This window comes from Exophiala aquamarina (genome assembly GCF_000709125.1).
Source record: "Exophiala aquamarina CBS 119918 chromosome Unknown aczIA-supercont1.1, whole genome shotgun sequence".
Lineage (NCBI taxonomy): Eukaryota > Fungi > Ascomycota > Eurotiomycetes > Chaetothyriales > Herpotrichiellaceae > Exophiala > Exophiala aquamarina.
In genome coordinates, this window is record NW_013550587.1 from 250,545 (window position 1) to 275,391 (window position 24,847).

At 51.7% G+C, this 24,847-nt stretch overlaps 10 protein-coding genes across 10 annotated transcripts; 5 read left to right on the forward strand and 5 right to left on the reverse strand.

Annotated features, from left to right (window-relative positions):
- Positions 1 to 575: 575 nt before the first annotated feature.
- Positions 576 to 938, reverse strand: A1O9_00101 (uncharacterized protein; the record flags this gene model as incomplete). The annotated part of the gene is made up of 1 exon (XM_013409265.1): positions 576 to 938. A coding segment is annotated over one exon (363 nt), but the record flags the coding sequence as incomplete, so codon positions are not given.
- Positions 939 to 2,884: 1,946 nt separating this feature from the next.
- Positions 2,885 to 3,949, forward strand: A1O9_00102 (uncharacterized protein; the record flags this gene model as incomplete). Its single annotated transcript, XM_013409266.1, has 1 exon — positions 2,885 to 3,949. One exon carries the CDS (start codon positions 2,885 to 2,887, stop codon positions 3,947 to 3,949), a length of 1,065 nt encoding a protein of 354 aa, XP_013264720.1.
- An 813-nt stretch (positions 3,950 to 4,762) lies between these two features.
- Positions 4,763 to 5,911, reverse strand: A1O9_00103 (uncharacterized protein; the record flags this gene model as incomplete). The annotated part of the gene is made up of 1 exon (XM_013409267.1): positions 4,763 to 5,911. One exon carries the CDS (start codon positions 5,909 to 5,911, stop codon positions 4,763 to 4,765), a length of 1,149 nt encoding a protein of 382 aa, XP_013264721.1.
- Positions 5,912 to 7,108: 1,197 nt separating this feature from the next.
- Positions 7,109 to 8,350, reverse strand: A1O9_00104 (uncharacterized protein; the record flags this gene model as incomplete). Its single annotated transcript, XM_013409268.1, has 1 exon — positions 7,109 to 8,350. One exon carries the CDS (start codon positions 8,348 to 8,350, stop codon positions 7,109 to 7,111), a length of 1,242 nt encoding a protein of 413 aa, XP_013264722.1.
- Positions 8,351 to 9,455: 1,105 nt separating this feature from the next.
- A1O9_00105 (uncharacterized protein) lies at positions 9,456 to 10,415 on the forward strand (the record flags this gene model as incomplete). Its single annotated transcript, XM_013409269.1, has 1 exon — positions 9,456 to 10,415. The coding sequence occupies one exon, from the start codon at positions 9,456 to 9,458 to the stop codon at positions 10,413 to 10,415; it is 960 nt and encodes a 319-aa protein (XP_013264723.1).
- Positions 10,416 to 10,862: 447 nt separating this feature from the next.
- Positions 10,863 to 12,530, forward strand: A1O9_00106 (uncharacterized protein; the record flags this gene model as incomplete). Its single annotated transcript, XM_013409270.1, has 1 exon — positions 10,863 to 12,530. One exon carries the CDS (start codon positions 10,863 to 10,865, stop codon positions 12,528 to 12,530), a length of 1,668 nt encoding a protein of 555 aa, XP_013264724.1.
- A 619-nt stretch (positions 12,531 to 13,149) lies between these two features.
- On the reverse strand, positions 13,150 to 14,862 carry A1O9_00107 (uncharacterized protein; the record flags this gene model as incomplete). Its single annotated transcript, XM_013409271.1, has 1 exon — positions 13,150 to 14,862. The coding sequence occupies one exon, from the start codon at positions 14,860 to 14,862 to the stop codon at positions 13,150 to 13,152; it is 1,713 nt and encodes a 570-aa protein (XP_013264725.1).
- A 2,309-nt stretch (positions 14,863 to 17,171) lies between these two features.
- On the forward strand, positions 17,172 to 18,927 carry A1O9_00108 (uncharacterized protein; the record flags this gene model as incomplete). The annotated part of the gene is made up of 2 exons (XM_013409272.1): positions 17,172 to 17,418; positions 17,465 to 18,927. 2 exons carry the CDS (start codon positions 17,172 to 17,174, stop codon positions 18,925 to 18,927), a joined length of 1,710 nt encoding a protein of 569 aa, XP_013264726.1.
- Positions 18,928 to 20,049: 1,122 nt separating this feature from the next.
- On the reverse strand, positions 20,050 to 20,994 carry A1O9_00109 (uncharacterized protein; the record flags this gene model as incomplete). Its single annotated transcript, XM_013409273.1, has 1 exon — positions 20,050 to 20,994. One exon carries the CDS (start codon positions 20,992 to 20,994, stop codon positions 20,050 to 20,052), a length of 945 nt encoding a protein of 314 aa, XP_013264727.1.
- Positions 20,995 to 22,634: 1,640 nt separating this feature from the next.
- A1O9_00110 (uncharacterized protein) lies at positions 22,635 to 24,722 on the forward strand (the record flags this gene model as incomplete). The annotated part of the gene is made up of 7 exons (XM_013409274.1): positions 22,635 to 22,803; positions 22,856 to 23,290; positions 23,354 to 23,658; positions 23,709 to 23,830; positions 23,881 to 24,378; positions 24,448 to 24,560; positions 24,616 to 24,722. The coding sequence occupies 7 exons, from the start codon at positions 22,635 to 22,637 to the stop codon at positions 24,720 to 24,722; spliced, it is 1,749 nt and encodes a 582-aa protein (XP_013264728.1).
- Positions 24,723 to 24,847: the final 125 nt, after the last annotated feature.

Here is a 24,847-nt window from a genome sequence, read left to right on the forward strand (position 1 = left end):
ATACTAAGCAGCGAAACAAACACTACCCTGATCCAAAAGCAAAGATGTAGTGGGATGAGGAGTTGGATACCAAACCTCCCCAGATGTGAATTTCACTTAGCAACAAGAGCAACTGAGCTTGGCTGGCCGAGCCATTTTTTTCGATTCTCTATTTGTATGCGGTCCATAAGCAAACTGGAAATGCGAGGGGAAAATTTGTGTTGGAGGGTTAGCACTTGTGAAGGCACTGGAAGGCTGTAGCTGTTTTGGATGTCCAGCCTTTCAAGAGCGACGGTTCTTTTCAGGAATAACGCAGAACTTGCACATTCAGGAGTGTGGTGTCGCGCCAGAAGCACAGGAGCCTTCATAGGGAAATTGGACCCTGGAGATGTGGTATAGTTGTGAGGGGCTTTATGAAGAGGTAGTGTCGTCAAGCTCCTGAACCAACTCGATAAAGTCCTCGTCTCCTTCATGGGCCAATCTTCGAAACTGTTCCATGTTGATCTTCAACCACTGCTCTTCCTCGCCAACCTGTGTTATTATTAGCAGGTTTCAGGGGGGATTTCCCTCCACCCAACCAGGAACGAACATACCCTGGGTCGCGCAATACCATTTTCCACTGCTGTCGTCAAGGCGCCAAGCACCCAAACGGCCCTGAGGCCTTCTACGCCGCCTCTACCAATATTCTTTTCCCATATCGCGACAATGTCTCGGCAGTGCTCATCGTAGAGATCTTTAGCACGCTGCTCGCCTACCCGAGTTCTGAGAATCACACGATTGTATTCTACTTTCCTCCCGCCTCGATATACTGCCTGGGAACTGACATTCGAATACCGAACATTGACAAAGAACTTGGGTGTCTTGAAGCGCGTTGCGTGAAGCTTTGTGAATGCTATGGCCAATGATGATTGCTGCTCCTCTGTCAAGGGGATGAAATGCTCAACATCGTAGAGCGGCATCTTGACATGCCCAACGAGACCTTGCCGCGACAAACAATGTTCTGGACCCCTTGCCAATGGAACTCAGGCCTCTTCTTGCAGAATGCGAACAAACGATTAGATTACTATCCACTGGTGAAGATGTTGGTAAGATGAATACTGAGCACCGGATAGAAGACCGTTCAGAAGTCACCACGTGATGTCGGACATTAAAGCAGTGACATCTCGGGTGTTTAAGACCGGCGAAAATTCCTCCGCCTTTTGCAGATTTCATTTCACGGTTTGCAACTCATCACGCCGAGAGCGAGTCCATCAGAAGACATATCGGCCAGCTGCGGTGTCTCTTATTCAGCTGGGCAGACGCTAAGCTGGCTCATTTCGGAAGTTCTGGGTAGCTTGACCTTTCGAAGATCCAAGGTTGTGGCTGAAGAGGTCCGAGCAGACATGTGTACTCGCCGCAGGCGGTGGTGTGGCTTAAGAAAGCGAATTTTCGAATTCCAAATTCAAGGCAAGTCTAATGTCATTAGGTACCTACGAGTATGCAGTGAGTATCTGCGTTCCACTTGGTGAGGCTGCATCATTTAAATGTTGGACCGAACTCTAAAGAACATGTCGTTCGGGTCAATAGGATGGCGCATGACCCGTACCATGGTTCAGACATTTCCATCGACGCCACAAGCTTGGGCTTATTCAAATGCGTGCTCTATTGGAGAACCAAGTACAAACGCGCTGCAGACTACATTGTCAATATCTTGGATATGGTTTGGACAAGCCCGGGACTCAATTTTTGAGTATTTTGGAAGACAAGTCAAGGCTCCACATACCATGTTGGAGTTAGGCTTGGGTAACACACCAACGTCAGTGACAGACACAATCTTGCAAGGCCTTCCGCTCCTAGGTAAGCGAATGCGCATCGCCAAGGTCGGAAGAGGTGAATGTCAAATACGCTCGGTTGGCAACTTCTCAATAACCAAGCGCAAATCTGAATGTTGGTGAATGTGGACTGAGTAACGGGATCCTAGAGGAGCCCCCTCCCGTTCAATGCCCCCTACTAGAGCACACGCACTGACCGTAGAATGGCGCTTTAAGCCGTGATGGTGACTTCCTACTTTAGGTGGTGGCGTATTTACCAGTCATGATATCTCGTTTGATGAAGGATATGCCTGGTACCGCACTCAGGCTCCACCCAGGGCGAAACATGCACTATAAGCATAGACGACCTGTCCTCATTACCGGTGTATTGACAACTTCTCATAGTAATGATGTATCCATGGGGCCAAGCCTTAGAACTCAGAGCCATTCCTCCTCAAATGAGCACTTCGGCCTCACATTTTGGCACAGCCCCGCAGCAGAGGCATCAGCATGCTGGCATTGCATGAACCCCCTTTCACCGTCTGCCTAACCATGGCAGAGTAGCACCAAGAAAGTAATGAACAAGCACTTTCTGTCTCTTAAAGCCACCTAGGTAACTTTGAGTCCATTGGAAAGCCAGGCCAGCCTCTGGGGGCAGACTCAGCCTTGCGGGATTATTGCAAGGCTGAGGCAACAAGTGGGGAAGGAGCGGTGACACATCGACTAGCCAATAATGGCGCAGCAAATTCTTTTTCCGCCTCGAAATCTCAATCCGAGTTTTTTTCCCCTCATACAGCTTCACTGTTTCTGAGAGCCCTCAACTTGTTCTGCACAGTAACTTCCTCGCATCTTCGCCTCTAATTTGATTTCAGGTCTTTCATTAAACTACGTTTCCCCTAGTAATGGTAGTTGGCATTGGACAACACCATCTATGCTGTGCCCTTGATTTGTCAGTGCTGTGAACAACCAGGTTACCAGCAGCGAAATAAATGAAATAATCCAGCACACCACTAGTCCTCTGGGTCCAGAAAAGGACTTTGACAGTTCCGCAATCCAACAAACCTTTCAACTAGTCCAATAAACTAGTAAATTTCTCCGAGAAAGTGGGAAAAACCATGACGGCAACTACCTCAAACAGAGAAAATAGCAGCCACAGCCACAGCCACAGCCATAGTTACAGCCTTGCCAGTAGACAGGAGAGTCTCAACCGCAACACCTTGAACCAGCGGGCATCACGGGCGCGGCGGAAGGACTACGTCGCGTCACTGGAGCTTAAGGTGCGCGAGTACGAAGCGAGGGGTGTGCAGGCAACGGAGCAGGTTCAGAATGCGGCGCGCCATGTCGCGGAGGAGAACCGGGTGCTCAAGGAGGAGATGAGGATGTTGAGGGAGCAGGTCAGATGTTTGGAGGAGGTTTTGAGCCGGAGAGAGATTCGTCCTTCAGGGAATGGTGAGGGTGATGAGAGGGACAATGGGCTTGGGGACAGAGATGCCGCATTGGATGCTGCCTGGAGAAGACTTCAACATGAGGATCGCTTACGCGGTTGGGGACAGCAGCAACAGCGGCAGCAGGACCAACAACACCAGTACCGGGATCATGAGTGGCAGGACCAGAGCTCGGACTCGACGTTACTAGCTGTCGATACCGAAATACCAGCTGATGTCGTGGAGAGTCAATATCCCTCACCACCAGGGGAGAGCAGGGAAGGGAAGGGCTCGCCGCACCGGCACCTACACAGACCTACAAAGGCTGTGCATTCTGTCAAATCACCCGACGAACCTGAATTCACTCACGCGAGTATAGCATCTTTTGATACTTACCATGACATCGACACAGACGATGATGCGCTACAAAGTACCCTCGACGATGATATCTCCCATCTGACCTACCACCCCTTCTCTAACGAATGGGTCCAAGGACAAGGACAAGGACAAGGACGAAGGCAAGGTGAATTATTCTCACAACCAAGCAGACCCCCACTCAGAACGCTGCCCGCCAACACGACACCATGCGAGGAGGCGGCGTTAATCATCGCGAGCATGCGCGGCATCGCGACGTCCAACGCCGACCCTACAGCCGACATTCTCCCTGAGTTGGGCTGCCACAATGCGGACACTTCCCGCTCTTGCACCGTGGACAACGCGCGGCTGTTTGGGATCATGGACGCTGATCGCGGGTGAGGGTCGCGCGGGGCATGATGAAAAGGACGGCGATTATATTGGGTGTCGAGACCAGGGAAGATGACGAGATACCAGAGGTGCGCGTGTGGGTTGGAGAGATGATGGAAAACGAGGAAAGTATCGAGAGGCGGGAAACCGAATGGAGTCCGGCGGATGGGATTGTCATTGCCAACAGCGAAGGGTCAGAAAAAGGTTTTCCAGAATTTCCCCTACACACAGAACGCGACGCGAATGAAATCAAGCCTAGAGGATGGTGGGAAAGGAAATCCCAGAAACCATGAGCCTTCAGTCTGGAAATTAAAACCTTCTATTCAATGTTTAATTCCAAGCGACGCCCTTCTATCTATGACTATGACTAGGAGGACGAACGAGTCACGGGAGTGAAAGTCTGTTCTCGTGATTTCGGGGGTATCAATTACATTCCACACAAGACAGAGAGGAAAGTAAGAACGCTGCAGCATATGCAGAACCACCCGTGGACTTCTGCTGAGTAGGTCCGAGCAAGATCGAAAGGCAATTCGAGCCTCAATCCCGGGGACACCGATGCAATTTCGGGTGTACAACGTCTACCTGGTTCCTCATAACATATTACCATTTGGTGTGGCCGAGAGGCGAACGTAGGCCTCGTTTGATTTCGATCTTGACGTGTCTTAGGAGTACGACAAAGGTGGCACGTTTTTACAACACCGAGTAGGGGAGTTGCTGATTCTGCAAGGCGTGTAAGAAGTGCCCTGAAGCTGTGCGCACGTCCGGTGCCAAACCCCAAAATCATGCATTCAGCAAGCCGGTGATCCCAATCTGGGGCTCGGCTATCTAAGCCCATTTGCCGAGCAAGGCCATCAAACCAGCACCGAGACACATGGTTACGAACGCAAACAGGACTGTCTGAATCTTAGCTCTTTGCATGGACCGACTGAACATGAACTCGTGGGCCATCAGCTCCACAAGACCGGTATAGATGAGAATGCCGGCAGATATCGAGTCGAAAATACCGTTGACGATGAGTGTGGTTTGGGATTCAGGTGGGTAGGACTTTCGAACGCCGAGGCCGATGGCGATGGCAATCGGAGTGCTGAGGCCGTACGCCAGTGCAAGGATATAAGGAGTCCAGCGGCGATTCTTGGGCCAAGGCGTAACGGCCAGTCGTGATCCGAGGCCTAGGCCTTCGAACGTCTGGTGGAAGATGAGCACCACGAAGAGGGTATCGAATTCCGACCCTGCAACGGCCAAGGTGAGACCGATGAAGACGCTGTGAAAAATGATTCCGAACTCGAGAACAAAGATCGCGGTCATTTGAGCCTTGTAGTCTTCAAAGCTGAATGGGTTGGCGGCTTCATCGATTTCATTGTGTTCGTGTCTATGGCCAAGGTGGTCTTGACCAGGGATATGAGTGCTTTGTCGTCGATCTTCTTGCGTTGGTGAGAAGACAGCGGCTGCCGTACTCTCGGACGGGCTGTCTTTGTACGGTGCCGGGTCCGCCACCTTACTCAATTCTGTCTCTTTGGACCCATTGATCGCAGTGTTGTGGCCGTGGGCAGGATGGTTGTGTCCATCGCCGAAACTGCCGTACCTCGTGACCATCAACTCAACGAAAAACAGGACAAATATGGTCATCAAGATGATACCCTCGACCCATGAGTACTCGGTGATGGGGCCGGTGAGACATTCGTTGGTCAAGGCTTCTTCTGCTGGGCCTAAGAGGTGGATGAAAGCCGTGGCAACGATGACACCAGAGCCGAAATACTTGCAGATGAAGAAGACCCATTCGGGGATCTTTAGACCTTTGTGCCTGTTTGCGAAGACCGGAAAGACGGCACCAATCGACGAGGTGACCCAGATGATGAAGAGTGCGGCAACCCGCAGGCCGATGCGACCATCGTAGTCGTTACCAGTCGCACAGGATGGGGGGGCATCAGCCTCTTGTCGAGCAATCAGCTGCCCGAGGCCTTCTAAGTTGGCCATTGTCATACGAATCGACTGGAAAGCAGCGGCTACCGGCAAGAGGGTACGATGTTGCAAGGGCCGGATGTTTGCAGAGTGAAGGGAGCGATCTCTTGATAAAGAATTCGACTTCTGGTTGATTTATAGAAGCAAGAAAGAGCAAGCTTCATGTGAAAAGTGCTTGTTCAAATGCTTGAGATCGAGGACCTTATTCTTAGAGAAACTTGGATTTCACTAGGAGACATGAATTGTGGAACTGTGGGCCGGTTGACAGACTTTTTAAAGGAAGAGTCGGTAACAGAGCACCGCGTGTGGTCACTGGTCAGGGCCGATACGAGTGTACATGGGTCAGAGTAGCATACCAGAGCCTATTACCAGGATAGGATCACAATTGAGTAGCGAGGTGCATGTGGGTGGAAGTTAAACTAAACCGTAGGGGTGAGTGGTGTACTCGGAACGAAGAGGAGGTGTTTGTGATTCGGATGGAGTCAGCGACCTAGAAGCAGCAAGTCATGTCCGAGTAGCCGTGAGTACGAGGTAGTCAACGACCAAGTGGTGGAGGTCAAATGTGAGGACCTTAAAAATGATGATAGGATCTTCGGATGGGCGAGGGGCCAATCAGAGGAAGTGCATGGGTCCGAGGCTGGCCTTAACATCGGACTTCTGATTGGTGCATACGCCGATCACCTTCTGTCACTGATTGTATACTTGTTTTTGTCCTGTAGACGCTTCTCGAAACCCGTGGAAAGAACATCTATATCATTCGAATTCGGCGTTGATTTCACCAGAGGCACATCCAGACCAGATCGATCATCGATCAATAACCGTATTTTACAATATATCCTTGTGGTACAGGCAGTCGGAATTCCAACTTCGCCTTATCTCACCCACAAGGCTGCGTCACCTTGGCGTCTTTAAGGTCCTCATTTTGACCCATGCTCCTATCAAATCCCGTCACTAGTCGCTTGTCGTGTCAATCCTGGCCCTGCTTAGGACACGCGCGGACTTCGTGTGCTTGACAGTCAGCGCTCAGTCGTCAGCAACAACATAAGCATGTGTTCCGCAAGTGGCCTAGTGCCATGTGTTTTCAGTCTCCACGCAGTCGGAAAATGTTCTCCAGCATGAACGTCCTGGTGAACCTTCGGCCATGTGGACACGGTGCGGAGTGTCCAACTAGTAATTGAACTAGTAACTGGCACCAACGTGACCAAATCTCCATTAGGCCAGTCCAAGAAAAGAACCAGCTTCCCCAAAGGTTCGGCCTCGTTGGTTGGGAAATGGTCGAGGCAGGTGCAGTAACCCTCTGTAGAACATCACGCCAACTACACCGACTGTGGTAAGAGTTGTGACCAGGGCCTGGACGTAGATTTCCCGTCGTCGTTGGATCATCATCAATTGCGACTGCTTCTTCTGGTGCAAGTCACCAGTGCCCTGGAGATGGCTGATTTGGGAGGCTTTATATGCATTTCCGATGACTGGCACAGAGCTAATGCAGCTTTCCAGGACTGAATGCAGGACTTGTTGCGACGATCTGTCCGGTGGACTCTGCCACGGCAACTCCAAGCTTGTGTTCCTCTCGCCTATCTTCTGCTTCACTAGCGAAGCTGCATCGTGGGAAGAACCAAGCACTCGGGACGTTTGTGCCGATGCCCATTGACCCAACTTGGCGTACTTCTTTTGCAGAGCCTCCTTCACCCACTCTTGGGGCAACTGAGGGACTTGGAGAAGCGAAATATAGCCGATTGTTAGACAATCTACACTGCTAACGGTGTCAGCAAGCAACCAATTCTTTTCCCCGAGTTTTTCCAGAAGAGGATCTAAAAAGTCTGCCGTCACAGCATCGAGTCTGAACCGATTCTTCTGCATATTGCGGCCGATTAGACTGCTCACGGTTTGCCGGGGTTTTCGTAAAGACTTGGGAATGTGTGCAGTAAGCCCAACATCCTCGCTCTGATGGTCTTGTGCTGTATCAACGTCCAGGCTACTCAACCCAAGATGTTCCGATCTCTTCTTAGCTTTATCTCGTAACAGATGAGGTAGGAACCAACTATCTGGCCAAAGCAATATTTCAGCCAGAGCCGGTCGGGTGGAGGCGAAGTAGTTGTCGCTGCTCACGTAGAGGCTAAGATCGAGGAGAGGCTGGCCACGAGATTCGAGGAAAGAGGTGAATGCGATGGCATCGGCCCGTTGAGATTCATCCAGGCTTCGGTCGAGGTCATGGTCGCCATTGGAGGTATTTCGAAGATATTCAACGATGTTGCTGAAGCCAGCGATCCACGTATTGCCATCTCTTAGTGCGGGCAGCTCACCGAGGGGACTGACATGAGGGTTACTCGAGGGAATGAGTGACCAGGCCCCCGCAGGAAGAGACTTTTGAAAATAATAAACTGCAGCGAGACATTGAGCGTCCAGTGACGGCAAGCCAAATGCTGGACCCCATATGTGAAGTTCCAGCACCATTTCTGGCCTCTTGATGGCCCTCAGCTTCTGATCCAAGTGCCGGTGGTATTCCAAGAATATCACCGAGTAATGTGAACTGGAATTGCGGAAGGAACGCGCTCCATGGCACTGGCACCCAGGAACAGGGAATTCGACGTGGCTTGAACGCGTAACCGGTAAGCTTTCCTTTTGGGGACAAAGACCGACCAAGGCTTCTCAGGTCAGCGCTAGGTTGGTTTCGAGATCGAGTAGAGTCAGCGCACTGGTAACAGCAAACTGTCCAGAGTCTTGAATCTTGCAGCGAATGGTATTGATCTGCCAGATACATAGATTTTCCTCAGCAGGACAGGTTTACACGACTTAGATCGCTGATGATGCCAGCTCTTAAGCCTTGTCGTGTCGTGGTCGGTTGTCGTGACTCGTGACTCGTGAGGGGCTGATGCGCAAGCCACTGTGGCGCTTTGCTAATTTTGCACTAGTGCGGGGAAGTGTGGCGTCGCCTTAGTAATCCATCAGGCACCTGCGAGGGGCGAGGCACCCAGCAAGGGACCCAAACGCGAAGCTTAGATGAACATGTTCATGACGATGTATCTTCAAGTTTCAGGACGGAGTTTCGTATCCAGGTTTCACTAGGTACTCCGAGCACGCATCAAACTATTCCCCTTGACCAATTCTCAATAGCCGAAATATTGTTGGTGCTTTCGGTTGACGGGTCATGCCTTGCATAAAGATTCGACCGAAATCGCATGAAAATAGAGGTGCATTAATGATTATTCTGTCTGTCGAGGTGGGTCGATGACAAATGGGCGGTGATCACCTCCCTCCTTTTAATTCACCACACCCAAGTCCGCGGCAATTGAGCGTAGTAGGAAATCCTTGCGACAGATATAACCCCACACTCAATCCACCCGGGAAGTAGGAACGAGGGCTGATGCGATAGTTTGGTTCACGAACGTTTGAACTTTTAAAGCCATTGTGAGACCCATCCGGGTACCACAAATCAATCACTCACTTCAGAAAACGACCATCCAGCGTGCCAGAAAAGAAACCCGCGTTCTCATACATTCGGACCAGCCAATACTTATTCTATTCTCACCTCGGCAAAGACTTCCACTGTCCAGACAACATGTCTTCCCAGTCCATAAAAGTAGTATTTGGCACTGCCTCAGTGGGCAATCGCGACCCATTTTCCAAGCCTGAGGATCTTGAAAACGTGTATTCCATCATCCTCAAGCACGGCGTAAAGACCCTCGACACCGCTCAACTTTACGGCAACTCTCAGGCCACTTTGGGCGCTACCAAGGCCGGTGAGAAATTCACCATCGATACCAAGTGGGTTGGTGGATTCTCCCAACCCGGCTGGTCAACTCGTGAGAATATCGTCAAGACTGGTAAAGACAGCCTCGAGAAATTGGGCGTCAAGCAAGTCGACATCTTCTACCTCCACAGCCCCGACGCGGCGACTGATATCAAAGAAACACTCGCCGGTGTTCAGGAGATTTATCAACTTGGACTGTTCAAGCGTTTTGGCTTGAGTAACTACACTGCCGAGGACGTGCAGAAAGTCTACGATCATGCCAAGGAGCAAGGCTACGTTTTGCCCACCGTCTACCAGGGAAACTACTCTCCAGCTGCTCGCAAACAAGAAGCAGTACTGTTCCCAACTCTCCGCAGGCTGGGTATTGCCTTCTACGCATATAGTCCTCTGGCCGGTGGATTCTTAACCAAGACCGCACAGCAGATTAAAGATGGGGCCGGCCGCTTCAGCGAGGACGCTTTAGGTGGCATGTACAGGAGGATGTATGCCAAACCAGCACTCTTGAACGCACTAGAAAAATGGGCTGCAATTGCTGAGGAGGAGGGTGCCACAAAGGCAGAGCTAGCATACCGCTGGGTCGCTTACAACAGTCCTCTGAAGAAAGAAAATGGCGATGCTATCATTGTCGGTGCAAGCAGTCACGAGCAAATTGAGCAGACATTGTCCGGGATTGAGAAGGGAAAGTTGAGTGACAAAGCTGTTCAAGGAATCGATGAGATTTGGGAGGAGATCAAACACGAGGCACCACTGGACAACTTTGCTGGCTGAAAACGCACCAGGCTTCCGCAATAAATGGAATTTTATGTTTACTCCTACACCAATCTAACATTGAGAATGGATGTGAGAAGAGATATGAGACATAGACATGAGACATTGTGAGATTAGCTAGCAGAATACCAGAGCCCGCAGCTGCACTCGTTCATTCTTCTCATGCTCAGCCTTCCTCACTCCTGAAGGTCAAACCTACCTGGGGATCCCTCCCTTCGCCCTTGATGTGTATAATGACGTCACGGACTCCATCTCCATCCGGCGAGTCACGAGTCACGACCAGACGCCAACTTAGACTTCACACAGACTTCACCCTCGAGTCTCAGCCGACGATACTACTGTACTGCAGTCGGCGCATGGCCAGATAAATCTAACTCAATCATCCTCCAAAATATACCAAAGGTTAGTCCAGAGCTCAATCGAGCTACATTATAGTTCCGCCGATGCATGAATCAGCTGCACCTTCGACAGAGCCTGGGCACTCTCGCGCCGGAGACTCTGCGAAGGCGCCACTATGAATCAGTCATCGACGACCTTGCACATCAGAAAAGGATCTCATTTAGCTATATCAAGCAAGAAGGCTCTGCTTCTACAGACGACGCTTCGGCCGCACCGCCAACATCGGCCGGGATCGCACATCAGGCTGGCGTGAATTGCCTGGCAATCGACAGAAACGAGGGACAGTTTCTCTTCTCTGGTGGTGCGGATTCGACCGTCCGGCTTTGGGATCTGAGCCATGAGCCTTTCCAATTGCATCATCGCGATGGCCAGTCGTCAACAAGACCCACACTCTACCACCCGAAGGCAACATTGAGCCGCAGCTCGCCGTCCTCTCATACGCACGCGCTGACGTCCATCTCAATTTATCCGTTCGACCCCATCCCATCAACACTGTTGACCACATCGTACGACAAAACCCTCAAAGTGACATCCATCACTCCAAGCGGCCTGACACCACTGCATACTTTCGAGCTAAGCTTCACGCCCTACACGCACTCGCTGTCTCCACTCGTAGACTCCCATCCGCTTATCGCAGTCGGAACGGCACACCCAGCAATCCGACTCCTCGACCTCCGGACCGGCCTGGCGACACACTCAATGACCGGGCCCAACGGCGCCGTGTACAGCGTAGCATGGTCGCCACGGGCATCGCACATATTAGCCTCAGGCTCCAGCGACGGACGCGTGCTGTTCTTCGACGTCCGGCGCGCGAACGCGGCCTTCGCATCACTGGACCTCGACGATGCCGTCGGGGTAGTCGGCATCCCCGCCTACCTAGACCACGACGCGCGCCGCGAGCAACTCCTAGACTTCAACGCGGTCGCGCATAACGGACCCGTGACGGGCGTGCAGTGGACGCCCAGTGGCGACAAGATCGTGACGTCTGGTCATGACCAGCGCATTCGCGTGTGGGACGCCGCGACAGGGCGAAACGACCTCGTGCACTTTGGCCCGCGGATCAGGAATGAGCGCCCCGGGGAGCTCAAGCCTTTGATCTCGCCGGCGGCCACCCATATGCCCGGCCGTGAATCCTTGTTCTGGGCGAACGACGAACCCCGTGGTTTCATCTTCCAGCACCATCTGCGGGAGGGCCATATGCTGAAGGTTCTGCGTACTGAGGGTGTGAAACTGGCTCAGGTGCAGGCTGCTTCCGCTTCGGTCCCGCGCCGTGGGAGTGGCGTTGGCGGTCGCGGCGGTCGCGGCGGTCGCGGTGGTGCAGGTACCAGCAATCACAGCCACACCAGTAGCAGTAGCGTCGTCGCGTCGAGGGTGACGGGTAGCGGACGGATCAACGCGATGGTGTGGCGCGTGCAACCAATCGGCCGTGCCGGTGCGCTCGTCGAGATGTACACGGCGCACGGCGATGGACGGATCGGCGTGTGGCTTCCCAGCTCGGAAATTGATGGTGATGCCGAAAACGAAGGCGCAAGCGACAGCGCGGATACCCGTTATGGACAGTCTCCTCCGCAACGAGGCATGCTGGAAGAACCATCGAGGGAGGTGGAGAACAAAGAGGTGGAAGAAGATGGTGAGGCCGAGAGGAGGAAGCGCAAGAGAGCGCTGATCGGGGATCTGGTCGAGGGCCTGGCAAAGCGGCCGGTTCCGTTCTTATGAGGATTAGTGAATGGAAATGGAACCACCTGTCAAACGACCCGCACTTGATACGGTTCTAAACGACAGAAATACATGCGTCGCAATTCATATCTACATGGCGAGACTGGAGACAGCCATTGATCAAGGGGTCGTTCTCGCTCTATCGTGGCCTACCGCAACGAAAATCGATGGATCCAAAGGCTGCACCAGGTACCATGTCAAATTGAAGATCCAGGGCCCAATGGTCCAATATAAAAAATATGGCCTTCGACTGAGCGAGCTATTGTACTGTGATGCCATTGCCCAGCAAGATCACCGGTGTAATATTTACTTCAGATATCTAGTCTGTATGTTCCAACTTTTACTCCTTCGCTTGGACTCGTGCAAACCTCAGCACTACCTCATCTACCCCAACAGTGGAACAGAAGCAGAAAACACAATTCCAACCCAAGCGCCATCGCTAGTCAAAAACAAAGAAAGTACAGTAGGCTATCAGTGGAAAAACCTTTGCTCAAAACACGCAAATATGAAACTGGTTGCGATTAAACGGCCGTGAATCATCTTGACTTTGGTCGTTATCATCATCACTCTGGTCTAGTAAGTTGAAACACATGGTTTGGATCAGAAAGCCAACTGGATCTTAGTACCTCTTGGGTACGCTAAAATCCGTTTGAGTAGCAACCGTGAACATGGTGTTGGTGCCAGCGACCATATCGGCAGCGGTCATAAGGCCAGGGTTCAATTCTGTACGGGACTTGGGAGCAGATGTCCCGAAGGTTGGCATTGGTGCGGACGGAGGGTAGACGAGGGGCATGTTCATGTTCCCCAGGCCACTGATAGGTTGTGTTGGATAGGTTAACAGAGGATTGAAACTGGGTGCATTGCTGAGGCTCTGCTGGGCGAAGCTCTGCTGCCTCATGGTGATAGGGACTGTCATGTTGGTTTCTTCAGGACTATTGGTGGTTGGGTATTGTTGCGGGTAATTCATTTTGTAGAAGTTCTGCTGGCCATCAGGAAATTGGGAATTCATGTATTGATATTGTTGCTGGGCAAGTGCAGCCGAGTTTGACATTACATTTCCAGACTGAAGTTGACCGGTTGAAAAGTGAGGCGATTGGTATGGCGAGGCTTGTTGTTGCGAGGAGCGGGAGGAGCGGGGGTGATTTTGCGGAAATGGTGTTCGAAGCAAGGGACTTTGCTTTTGCTGATGTAATTGAGGAAGCTCGGAGAAGAGAGGTGGAATGCCAACCTGGGTTGAAGACACCATATTTCCATTCTGAAGAGGCCAAACCACAGAGTCTTGGCCATGCGCAGTGGACGAAGGTGTTTGATCCTTGAATGGTTCAGAGGAATGAGCAGGTTGTTGAGTGGTATCAGTGATATTCTTTTGGAGTTCAACTTCATCAGTCGCCTGTTCGAGAAAGTCTGCTATTGGCGAAGAGAATGGCGACGCGTATACGGAATCCCTTCTATCTTGCTGGACACCTTTCGAGGTTTCCGTCTCATGTGTTGACTGTTCAGTATTAGGTGTGCTCACAGTGTCTGTGGTTCGCCCTGCGGTTTCAACTCTGGGAGGTCCAGTTTTAGAATTGGTTGCGGGCAGTGAGACTGGGCGTGCTGGCAGAGGATTGGAAACCGATATAGATTGAGATTGCACCGGAGAAGCGCGACTTGCTTCCGCCTTGAGTTCAGTCATAAGTTGACTTCCTGGAGACTTCCCAGCTTGATATTCTGCTTGTTGTCTTTGCCATCTTGCTCGATGACCTGCAGCCTCATTCGCGGCCCTTTTCTTAGCAATCAAGGAGGCGATTAGATTAGGATGCGTCTTCAAGACCGGGGTTTCGCCTGGGCGAAGGATAGGTTCTGGTTGGGGACGGGCTTTGGAGTTGGGGTTGCTAGTCGTTCGTGAATGTGAATGCGCAGGAGCGCCATTAGGAGGCTGCGTAGGCGTGGGTTTGGGAAACGCAGGAGACGAGGATTTTGCTGCGGAAGTGGCCTGAACCCCTTTTGGGAGCGGAGTTGCCCAGGGCTGACTGTTGTGAACTGAAGCAGAAGACCTCTGGGACTGGGCGTTGACCGGAACCTGGCTAGTAGGGCGAGGGATGGTGAAACGAGGGGAGGACTGAGAGGATGACTGAGAAACCGGTCGATGCTGAGGCTCGGTTTGAGTCTGCGGTGAGGCGGTGGCAGGCGCAGAGGGGATAGTTGTATGGGTTGCAAGAGAGCGCGAGATAGACGAGAATTGGCGGAGCGAGGCGGGGATTTCGAAGTCGAAGGCCACGCGTTTGGAAGAGGCGGACGGAGAGGGGGAGGGGGAAGGAGACGAGGAGGGTGTCCGCTTTCGACGTGTCATGGCAGGTGCGACTGCGACCTAGACATGAGAAGGCACCCGCGCGTGTGTAGCTTGGGTAGCGTGTAATCGGTAGGGCGGCAGCGAGGCAGCGAGGCAGCGAGGCAGGGTGTTACGAAGACCGAAACCTGAGGTTGGAGAGAATAATAATAACTAGAGGATGATGAAAAAGTTCAAATTTGGTTCTGGCCCTTGGAAAGTCTCCGGTTGCCCAAAGGCCCCGTTTTGGGATGGTCCAATATGGTGCAGCTGGGCATCGAGATTGACACTGAGATTGACACCGAGATTAGGACCGGAGGGAAATGGGGATGAAGGTTGGGATGGGTGGTGGTAACCGTCGTGGTGGTGGTGGTGGTGGCCGTCGTCGTCGTCGTCGTCGTCGTGGCTTTTGTTGGTGTTTGTTGATGACGCATCCTTTCAGAAGTACCGACTACTGTATAAATTACATACTAGTAATACGGAGCCCACAGTAATTAATCAATCGTGGCTCTCTGCCTTGGATTAAACTTACCACTTCTCATATACGTGCTCCGGCCTATACAGCCAACTACCTAACGGCCTACCTCTTCAATGAAGTTCTGATAAGGCATACCATTGATTGCGCAGTATCCCGCCTGGATCTTAGCAATATCGATCCCAGGTGATAATTCTGCATTCTTCATCACAGACACCTGATCCCTCGACACAGTTTGGCCTGCTTCGTCGAGCACCCGTTTCAATCACTCACTCCTTCAGGATCCCAAAACTAAGGGATTTATGGGTGGCACGCCCTATTCTCCATCATAGACAGAAGGAATGGACTGTGATTCGTTCCTGTCAACGCTGAATGAATATCAAAGCCTCGGAGTTACATCTGGTCACTGCTAAATAAGGCGCACTTGATCCCTAGGTAAAACTTAGAAGGATCCGTTCGCGGACCTTCAGCTAATGAAGCTAAGCCATTGCTACACACACTTGCCGAGGTTTGAAATGAGGTTATCAGTACCAAAATCCACACCCACAATCTGATTTATCTACCAAAGATACACTGGTATATGACTGGAATACTCGTAGGTAGCTCGGGAGGTACCATCGGTGATCGATGATGATCAGGCTGCTCAGGGACAATCCCTCCAACGCTGATCACAGCCTGTCGTCTATTGTGTATTGAAATTTGGCAACATCAACATCAACCTCACCCTCATGCCAGTGGGAATCAGTCCATCAGCTGACATCAATTGATAATGAAGTGTGACTGGTGAGAGATCTATACTACTGTTCTATTTCCATTACTTGGACCTGCACACAACCAGAATACTCGCACTATCAGCCAGGAGGCATAAGAAACTGAGCCCTCCCTCCTCTCACGAGATATCTAACTATATCAGGTTTGGGCTCCTAGTCTCTGGATACAAGCTATGTCCTTGGTTGCATGGAAGTCCCGATCATACTTGTAACCGAGTGGTCCCAAGGTCAATCTTTGACCCTGGCTGGCGTGTTGAAGAATCGGCTCAATTTGGCATAATGCGCAATTCTGCAACGCGCTGGATCCAGCGCAGGCATAATTCAGTCATCCTGGAAGCCTTGAAGCACAGTACCTTGCATTTACAGGGCTCAGTGCACTGGGGGCCTCTTCGACCTGAGCACCGCTAATCTGGGTCTCATCGTGAACAAGAAGCTTTTGATCAGATCATTGCGGACACCTTTCACAAATTCATCATGCCTCACGTCCACTCATGCTGCAGCCAAGCCCGGTCATTATTTATCCTATTGCCTCAAGCAGTCAGTCGAGCTCCAACTTCATGAAAACACGAGCTGTGATCGGCCAGGGGGATCCCCCAAGCTTCATCGAGCTCTGGGAAAGAGGAGTCAACCGAGGGTATTGCGTTGAAGATCAGACCATTCAACCCCCCGGGTGCCCGAATTGATTATTTCAATCTTACTTAGAGCCAATGGGTTCCAGTGCCGACCTAGAATTATTGTCAAACCCCGGATTCTATACGTCCTATTTTGAGGGGGGAAGCGGGGGAACACCACACCTTATCTACACTAATTTCTATACCATGCTTCCCAGCGGATCCGCATCGTCTTATCGAGAATTTCAAGTCCTAGAATGCAATCGCTCGCCATGACTGCGTGCAAGCGAGGGAGGAGTAGGTTTCGACTTCCGTTTTACCGAATCTTCTCCCCGGTCACTAGAAAAGATGGGTTCCGCGCTATTTCAATGATCCTAAAACCCTGCTCTCACCCCAAGGTCCGTAACCACTGTCCTCAAATTGGCCCACAGTTAATCTTCGTTTTGCCCAGTCTAATAATATAGCGAGATCACAAATATGGGTGATCCTTCTGAAGGAGAGCAGAAGCCAGAGCGCATCCTCAAGCGCCACCTGTACGAATATGCTGAGCGCAAGCGTACCGATGGTCCTTATGCCGACAACATTGACATCGATGTCCTGATCGTAGGAGCGGGTTTTGGTGGAACCTACTTACTATATGAGATGCGCAAAGCTGGCTTCAAGACTGTACTATACGAAGCCGGTCAAAGCTTTGGGGGTACCTGGAGATGGAACGTCTATCCAGGTACGAGACTCTATTGATTGTTGACAATCCAGCTCATCGTCTATAGGTGCTCGCGTCGATTCCGAAGTCCCTATCTACCAGCTCTCGATTCCTGAAGTCTACGAAAGTTGGTCTTGGACAACCAACTACCCAGACTGGCGCGAATTACAGGCCTACTTTGACCATTGCGACAAAGTCTGCAACCTGAGTAAGGACTGCGCGTTTGGGACCGTGGTGACTTCGGCCGAATTCAATACCGATGAAGGAAAGTGGCATGTTGGCACCGCCGACGGACGCAAAGCGAAAGCCCGGTTCTTGATCATTGCAGCTGGCTTTGCAGCCAAGAGATATATTCCCGACTACGCGAGCATGGACAAGTTCAAAGGCATCATGCATCATTCATCTTTCTGGCCTATAGAGGGGGTAGATGCCCGTGGTAAGAAGGTTGCTGTCATCGGCACCGGTGCATCGGGCGTGCAAATCATTCAGGAATGGGGCCCAGAGGTCGAGCATTTGACCGTGTTCCAACGCACTCCAAATCTAGCTCTTCCAATGGGCAAACGCGATATGTCCAAAGAGGAACAAGATGCTCTTAAACCGGCGTATGCGGAACTTCTGCGTATGCGTGAGCATAACTTTGCAGGGTTCACGTATGATTTTGCCGAGCGTAACACCTTTGAAGACTCCCCAGAGGAGCGAGAGGCTGTGTACGAGGCGCTGTGGAAGAAAGCCGGATTTGGCCTGTGGCTGGGCTCACATAAGGACTATCTCTTTGACGAAAAGTCCAATCGCTGTGTGTACGACTTCTGGCAGAAGAAGCAAGCCCCAAGAGTTAAGAATCTGGAGAAACGTGCGATTCTCATCCCAGAGGAACCACCACACCCGTTTGGTGTCAAGCGACCGTGTCTGGAGCAGAATTACTACGAAGTTCTTGACCAAGACAACGTGAGCATTGTGGATATCTCCAGTAAATCCGGGAACGAGATAGTCGAATTCACGGAGAAGGGGATTAAGACCAAGGACGGAAAGGAGCACGAGTTTGACATCATCGCGCTGGCAACAGGATTCGACATCACCACGGGCGGGATGACCAATATGGGGTTGAAATCGATCAACAACACGACGCTACAGGATGAGTGGCGTAAAGCTGCCTACACCTACCTCGGAACTACCATCGCCGGGTACCCCAACATGTTCCACCTGTACGGACCACACGGCCCTACCTTGCTCTCGAATGGACCGTCGAGCGTGGAGGTCCAGGGTCGTTGGATTCGGGATGCCATCAAGCAAGTCGACCGCCAGGGTCTGAAGTACATCAACCCGACCCAGGAAGCTAGTGAGAAATGGAAGCAGCATATCAATGACCTGAGTAATATCACCTTGCTACCGACGACGAAGAGCACATACATGGGCGGCAGTGTACCCGGGAAAGCATTTGAACAGGTCAACTATGCAGGGGGCATTCCAGCGTACGTCAAGGAGATTCGAGCGGTATTGCCAGGTTTCACCGGCTTTGAAACCGTCAAATGAGCTCTAGATCACCCTGACAGATCTATTGAATGAACGAGTGAATGAAACATGGATGAATGTACAGCTGAAGTCTTGTGTCTTTTTGTTTTCTTTTTGACGAGCCTGAGTCAGTCGGCAAATTTCAGAGAGAAGGAATCGGGAGGATGTAATCAGCCGGGCTGGGTGTAGGTAGAGCTGTGGGCACAGAGGGGACATGAACGTGCCTCGTTCACTACCTTGCCCAGTATGGTATTGTCACCAGTATCTAGCGCCCAGGCACCTAATTCTTATGTGCATGATCCTACCCATCTTTTCGCCACTCTAGCTTCGTCTTGGGGCGACGATGCTGACTCGTCAGGGCGAGCGGGGCATGGGGAAGACAAGGGCAGGAGAGAGAGAATACGAGACCGCTCAGGAGCAAGTCCAGCGATGAGTCCCTACAGTACGTACGGGGTCCCCAGGTCAAAAAGGGGAAATATGCCCAACGGGAGAGATGCGAGGTCAAGTTAGGAACGACGTCGCAGCATGAACAAAACTGAGGAGCATTCTCGTCATGAGAACGAGAACAGTTAGCTTGCAAGGGGTCCTTTGCATCATTGCTGATCTCTCATCATGTATACCGTGCCGAAGACGGCACAGGCTGTCTCTGTTCCCTGATTTCAGTCCACAGAACCGTGCGGTCCGGTCAACAAACCAAACCCTCATTTATCCCAAAAGAAAATCTGAAACCCATCATTTCGAAGTGCTGGCAAATCGTAGAGTCGAGCGTGGAGGATGATACTCCTGCCCGGCTTCTTTTTCATCATAATCGTCATCATCCCCCGCAAGAAACGCGAAAGCAACGTTTTCCCAGCTGAAACTTAGTCATAGTTATAAGGTCTCGGTCATAGTCGTATCCTTTCCCTCAAGCTCAGTGCCAGGCTCCGGTCCGAATCGCCGTTCATCAAGCATATACAGGTATTGTACGTCTGGTACGATAGATATGTATGTCCATGTAAGGAAGTAGGTAAAGTGTGTTTTGTGGGTATTGCGAGCAAAGCGAAAACCGAGATGTGACTGCAGAAAGGGAATCCTCGACTCATCCATTTCATCCATGCCGGTCCGTTCGGTCATCAAGAAGTCATCCAGTAGTTACCCAGCCTTTTACTTCCCACCCTTGCTATCCATATACATCTTTCCGGCCTTTTGAAGCAAGGGGACCACGTCCTTGTAATGCTTCTGGCCGAGCTCCACAAGATCGTTGATATTGAAACCACTCTTTTTCTTGCCCTTGTCGTCGTGGTCTCGCCTGTCTCTGTCTCTGTCCCTATCCCTGTCCCTATCTCGATCTCTCGGACGATCATAGTCATCTCTCCGACGGTCGCCTCCCCGATCCCGATCCCGATCCCGGTCTCGATCACTGCGTCTGTAGCCACGGTCTGAAGCGTAGCCCTCGTCTCGTCGATCTCTGCCGCCACGTCTACGATCATCGTATCTGTCCTCGTCTCTTCGTCGATCAGATTTGTAGCCCTTGTCGCGATTGTCGTATCTATCATCGACGCTGCGCTGGCGGCGGCGGCGATCGTCATCGTATGGATCGTCTCGAGGACGACGATCAGGGTCGCGCTGGGTCTTGGAGCGTCGCGGTAGTTCGGCGGAATGGTCGTCATGCCTTCTGCTCGTGCGTGCTCGAGGGTCTCCGCGGTCGCCATAGGGTTCTGGTTCGGGAACGGGCTCGCGGTATCCCTTGGACCGACCGTAGGCTGGGTCACGGGAGCTGTGCTTGTGGTCGTCGTCGTCGCCGTCGTAGGGACTCCGGCGTCTGGCGGTTGTGTTTGATTTTCTTGGTGGGTCATCAACTAGATGATCGCGATAGCGGGGAGGCGGCTCGTCCCTGCCTGACCGCTTGTCGTGGCTGGCATCTCTTGACTTGGGTTCAAGGTCTCGAAGATCGATTTCTCGTTTGTGCCTTGGAGCCGCATCGGCAGCTGGGAGGGGGGACGGGTCATTGCGAGGACGTCTGGAAGGTTTGTGATAATCATCCTCGTCTGGATAGGTCAGGCCTGGATCCCGACGAGATCTAGGGGCGTAGTCGTCGTGAGAGGACATGATGGTGTTTGGGTGCTTTGTATGCTGCAAGAAACAATCAGGTAAGGTAGAAAGGAAGACCGGCGGCGAATAAGGCTGATATAATATATAGGCTGGTGGTTGAACTGCGGGCAGTGAAAAGTGCGTGTGGTTTGGAGGATGGTGGTCGGAATCACCAGACAGGCATTGAGATCATCTGCAAGCACTAATTACGCCAGAGATGTGGATTTGTCTGGTGGTGGGCTCCAGGTTCAGGCTCGAGGGTTCCACAATAATAAATGGTCAGAATCAATCATTGATGGGCGCTTACTCCGGGCTCGGTGCTGGTTTGGCAGTGTTGCGCGAGTTTCAGCTGAGAAAAAGAAACGGGCTGGAGCGAGTCAGTGGGAGTGGCAGTGGGAGTGGCAGTGGGAGCCACCGTCAACGTCACTTGACCCGTTCTTTTCCAGCTTCTTATGCAGGGTTCGACATTTTCTCGGGGGGAGAATGGGTCGAGGGATGCCAGTGTCCCGGTTGAAGGGCCTGTGGAGGGAGCCTGGAGAGGATATGTCCCCTCTTGCTCTATCCTGTTCTATCTCGAATGGTGGGTATGCACAGCAAGCTGGGCACCTCTATCCGCTGCAGTGACTTCATCTGTTAAATCATAGTTCACACACCAAGGCCACACTTTGGACATCAACAACAATTGAGCCTGAGTAATGGTCCTCTCAATCCCTTTTACGGCCCGGTGCGCCACTTGGGTCGAGGCCGGAGTCTCCATAACAAACTAATGAATTGCCACAATCCCCTCGACCCCTGGTTGTCTGGCCAGGCACCATTTCTTGGACCAAGCCTGATCCCAAGGAAACTTCTCTCTACAAGGTCAGCTGACCAAGGCAGTGCTGGTAGTACGGTGCTGGTGATCCCGAGCACAGAGGGCTGGCGGCTGATCATCTTCCCCCCGAAGACATGTGCCTGTATAACTACTTGGGTAATACTGGGCCCGCGTGCTGCATCGAGAGCACGCGCGGAGTACAGAATCCGTTCGCGCACCGGCTCATACTCAGGTGGACTCTGCCTTGATTGACTTCGCTCTAGCAGTACTCCGTATGGTAATGGTAGTTCGCTTAAGCACTCTTTGGCCTGGTGGGTGTGTATACAAACAACCACAAAGGTGGACTCGGCGGTAAGAAGATTGTCACCTAGAAGCCAAGTGGTCCTGGGCCAAGACAGTTCTATATAGAGGTAAATAATAACAGACATTGCAGTACCGAGTAATGACTAATGAGGCGCCCCAGGCGACCCATCTGAGATAGGGCTGGATAAATGCTGTGTCAGCAGCCTCGTGTTGCTCGGAAGGTTTGATTAACGCAACTCATGATAAACCCTACCAGATCGGATACAATATGTACCTGTACACCTTAACCCTGCACAACTATGCCCCGTTCTAGAGGTTCGGCATCCCTATGGTGTCCTGGTTCACGGCTGAAAGCTGAAGGGCCGAATGTCCGCTGAGAGGATCTGTGTTATGTAATCTTGAACCACACTCTGGAAGAGCCCTTACAACGATACCACAATCGAATCGTGACAGTTGAAATGCTTTCGTGGACAGGATGAGGTTTCTTCTTCAGCACTCTGAAAGTGTGATCCAAGAATACACTCGCTCCAAGCCTGTGCCGGCCATGTCCTCCGATCTTACATTCATCAATCTGTCCGGCTCAAAGCCACGCAAGAAAGGCACTGATCTTGATACTCAAACTCGTGTCAGGTCTCATGTGATGAAAAACGTGAGAAGGAGGCAGCGCTTGGAAGATACAAGAAGTCAGTCGCAACCATATCCCATCCCGCCCGGTCATTTGCCTCCCTGGCCACTTATCACTTCCCTTGCTCACATACTGTGCAGAATATGAGGATTCATTGCGAGCCGCGGCTGGCAAGTCCATCCAAGTGACGCCTTCAAGAACTTGTGAGACGTGCGATCAGGATTCATCCAGTGTCAGAAGCAGCTCGTTAGAGACTCCTGGGTCTTCGGGCAAAGGACACGCCTCGGCCGTGAGCAATGCTCCTGAGAATCAAGGGGTTCCATTAGAAAGTTTCGGGCTTGCACCAGTCGCTGCCACGCATCGGGGATCCAGATCTGCACCATTTTCACTCAACCAACAAGCACCAAGAGAGGACTATTGCATTGACGAGGAGCAGCCTGAAACTCCGAAAGTCATCGCAGACAATGGCAGGGTCTTGCTCCCCACGCCATTCTTTGGATCCCAAATCGGAGATTCTGTCTCATCAACTGTTCCGCCAAAGGAATTCTCCAAACTTCTTTCCACCATGGAAACGTGTAAGCATTTCCAGCCATTCCGGCGAAGCGTACTTCGTTGCTGACCTCCTCACTCTCCTGAAGATTCGAGCTTTTTGTCCGAGCCATTAGCATTGATGGGTAACCATCCACGACCCTTCACCCGATCCCAACGGACGCTGTTCCAGAATTGCTTTGAGGACCAGGCTTTCGATGAATTGATCCTCTTCACAATCCGGCTGAGCCATCTCGGTCATACAACTGCCATCGCTTATCGTTCTGAGAACGTGCCGCTGTGCGTTCACATGAAAGCAAATGCCCTGTCTCGAATACAGCATCATGTCTCGACGACGACTGAGATGCCGCCGATCCCTCTCATCGGGGCCATTATGTTCTTCTTATCATTTGAGGTATGTCAATCATAAGCTGTGTCTTGAGAAGGCCGGCTAACACCTGGAAGATCATCAGGGATGGCCCGGCTGTGCCTATACACCTTGCTGGGTTGGCTAGACTGGTCAAGATGCGTGGAGGACTCGCATCCCTCCCTGGCCCACCATATCCAATCGTGCCAGGAATTGTAGCGTATGTGTGTCAATGTCGTCCGTGACTCGGTGCTGATGTTCACTGCCCAGATGCGATCTTACCCTTGCTGCCACGACGTCTCGTATGGATCCTGTATTTGTCCAAATGGGCCGTCCGCGCCTGAAGTCCGGCGCGAACGATATGTACACAGACCTCCACCAAAGCTCACCTTTGATGCAATTCGAAAGTTTTCAGGGTTTACGACGTCTGTACAGGGATACCCCAGACGTTTTGGTCGACGTTCTAGAGCAAGCGTTTCTTGGGACGTGCAAAAATCTTGCCACCAAAGATATCTCATCGAGAAAACCAGCTGACAGGAATATGCAGCAAATGTTCCAAGAGAAGGAATCCCGGTATCCCCGGACAGAGATCCCGTTCGTTGTCGCGGAGTCATGCAGCGTAGCAGGGACGATATATTATCGTGCAACACACAAGAAGATTCCATTCGAGGACCCGGTCAACCGGGACGATAGCAAGAGATTGGGGGCATTTCTGAATAGCGCGAGTTTGGATGACTGGCGAGGTATACCATATCTTTATCTCTGGGTGTAAGTCAATACACGAGATCCAAGAACACTTGATGTTGCAACAGCTAACATGAAGTTTTCAATTCTTAGAATCCTTACCGGTGCCGCGGCAGCACAGTGTCATCCAGAGCGACAGTATCTAGTCGCAAGGCTGTTTCAATTTGGGTTCAGCATTGGCCTGGAACAGGAGGAAGATTTCAAGCGTAGGTGGCAGTCCCGCCCGTGCCAACATTCATGGCTAATGTTGAGTGGTAATAGAAATCTGCCTGAACTTTATCTGGTTGAGACATCAGATCCGGGCGTCAGAAGCAGCAAAAGTTCATACTGGAGTCCTGGAGACTCGACCGTCTAAGAGGTATACTTGAAAGCGCGATTCTGGGACGAGGCTGGATTACGTCATAGCCGACCGGAAAAACCCGCACCTCTGCAAAAAAGCCCGGGCCCCTTCTGACTCGCACTTCCAACTCCCACCACCGGCACCAACAATCCA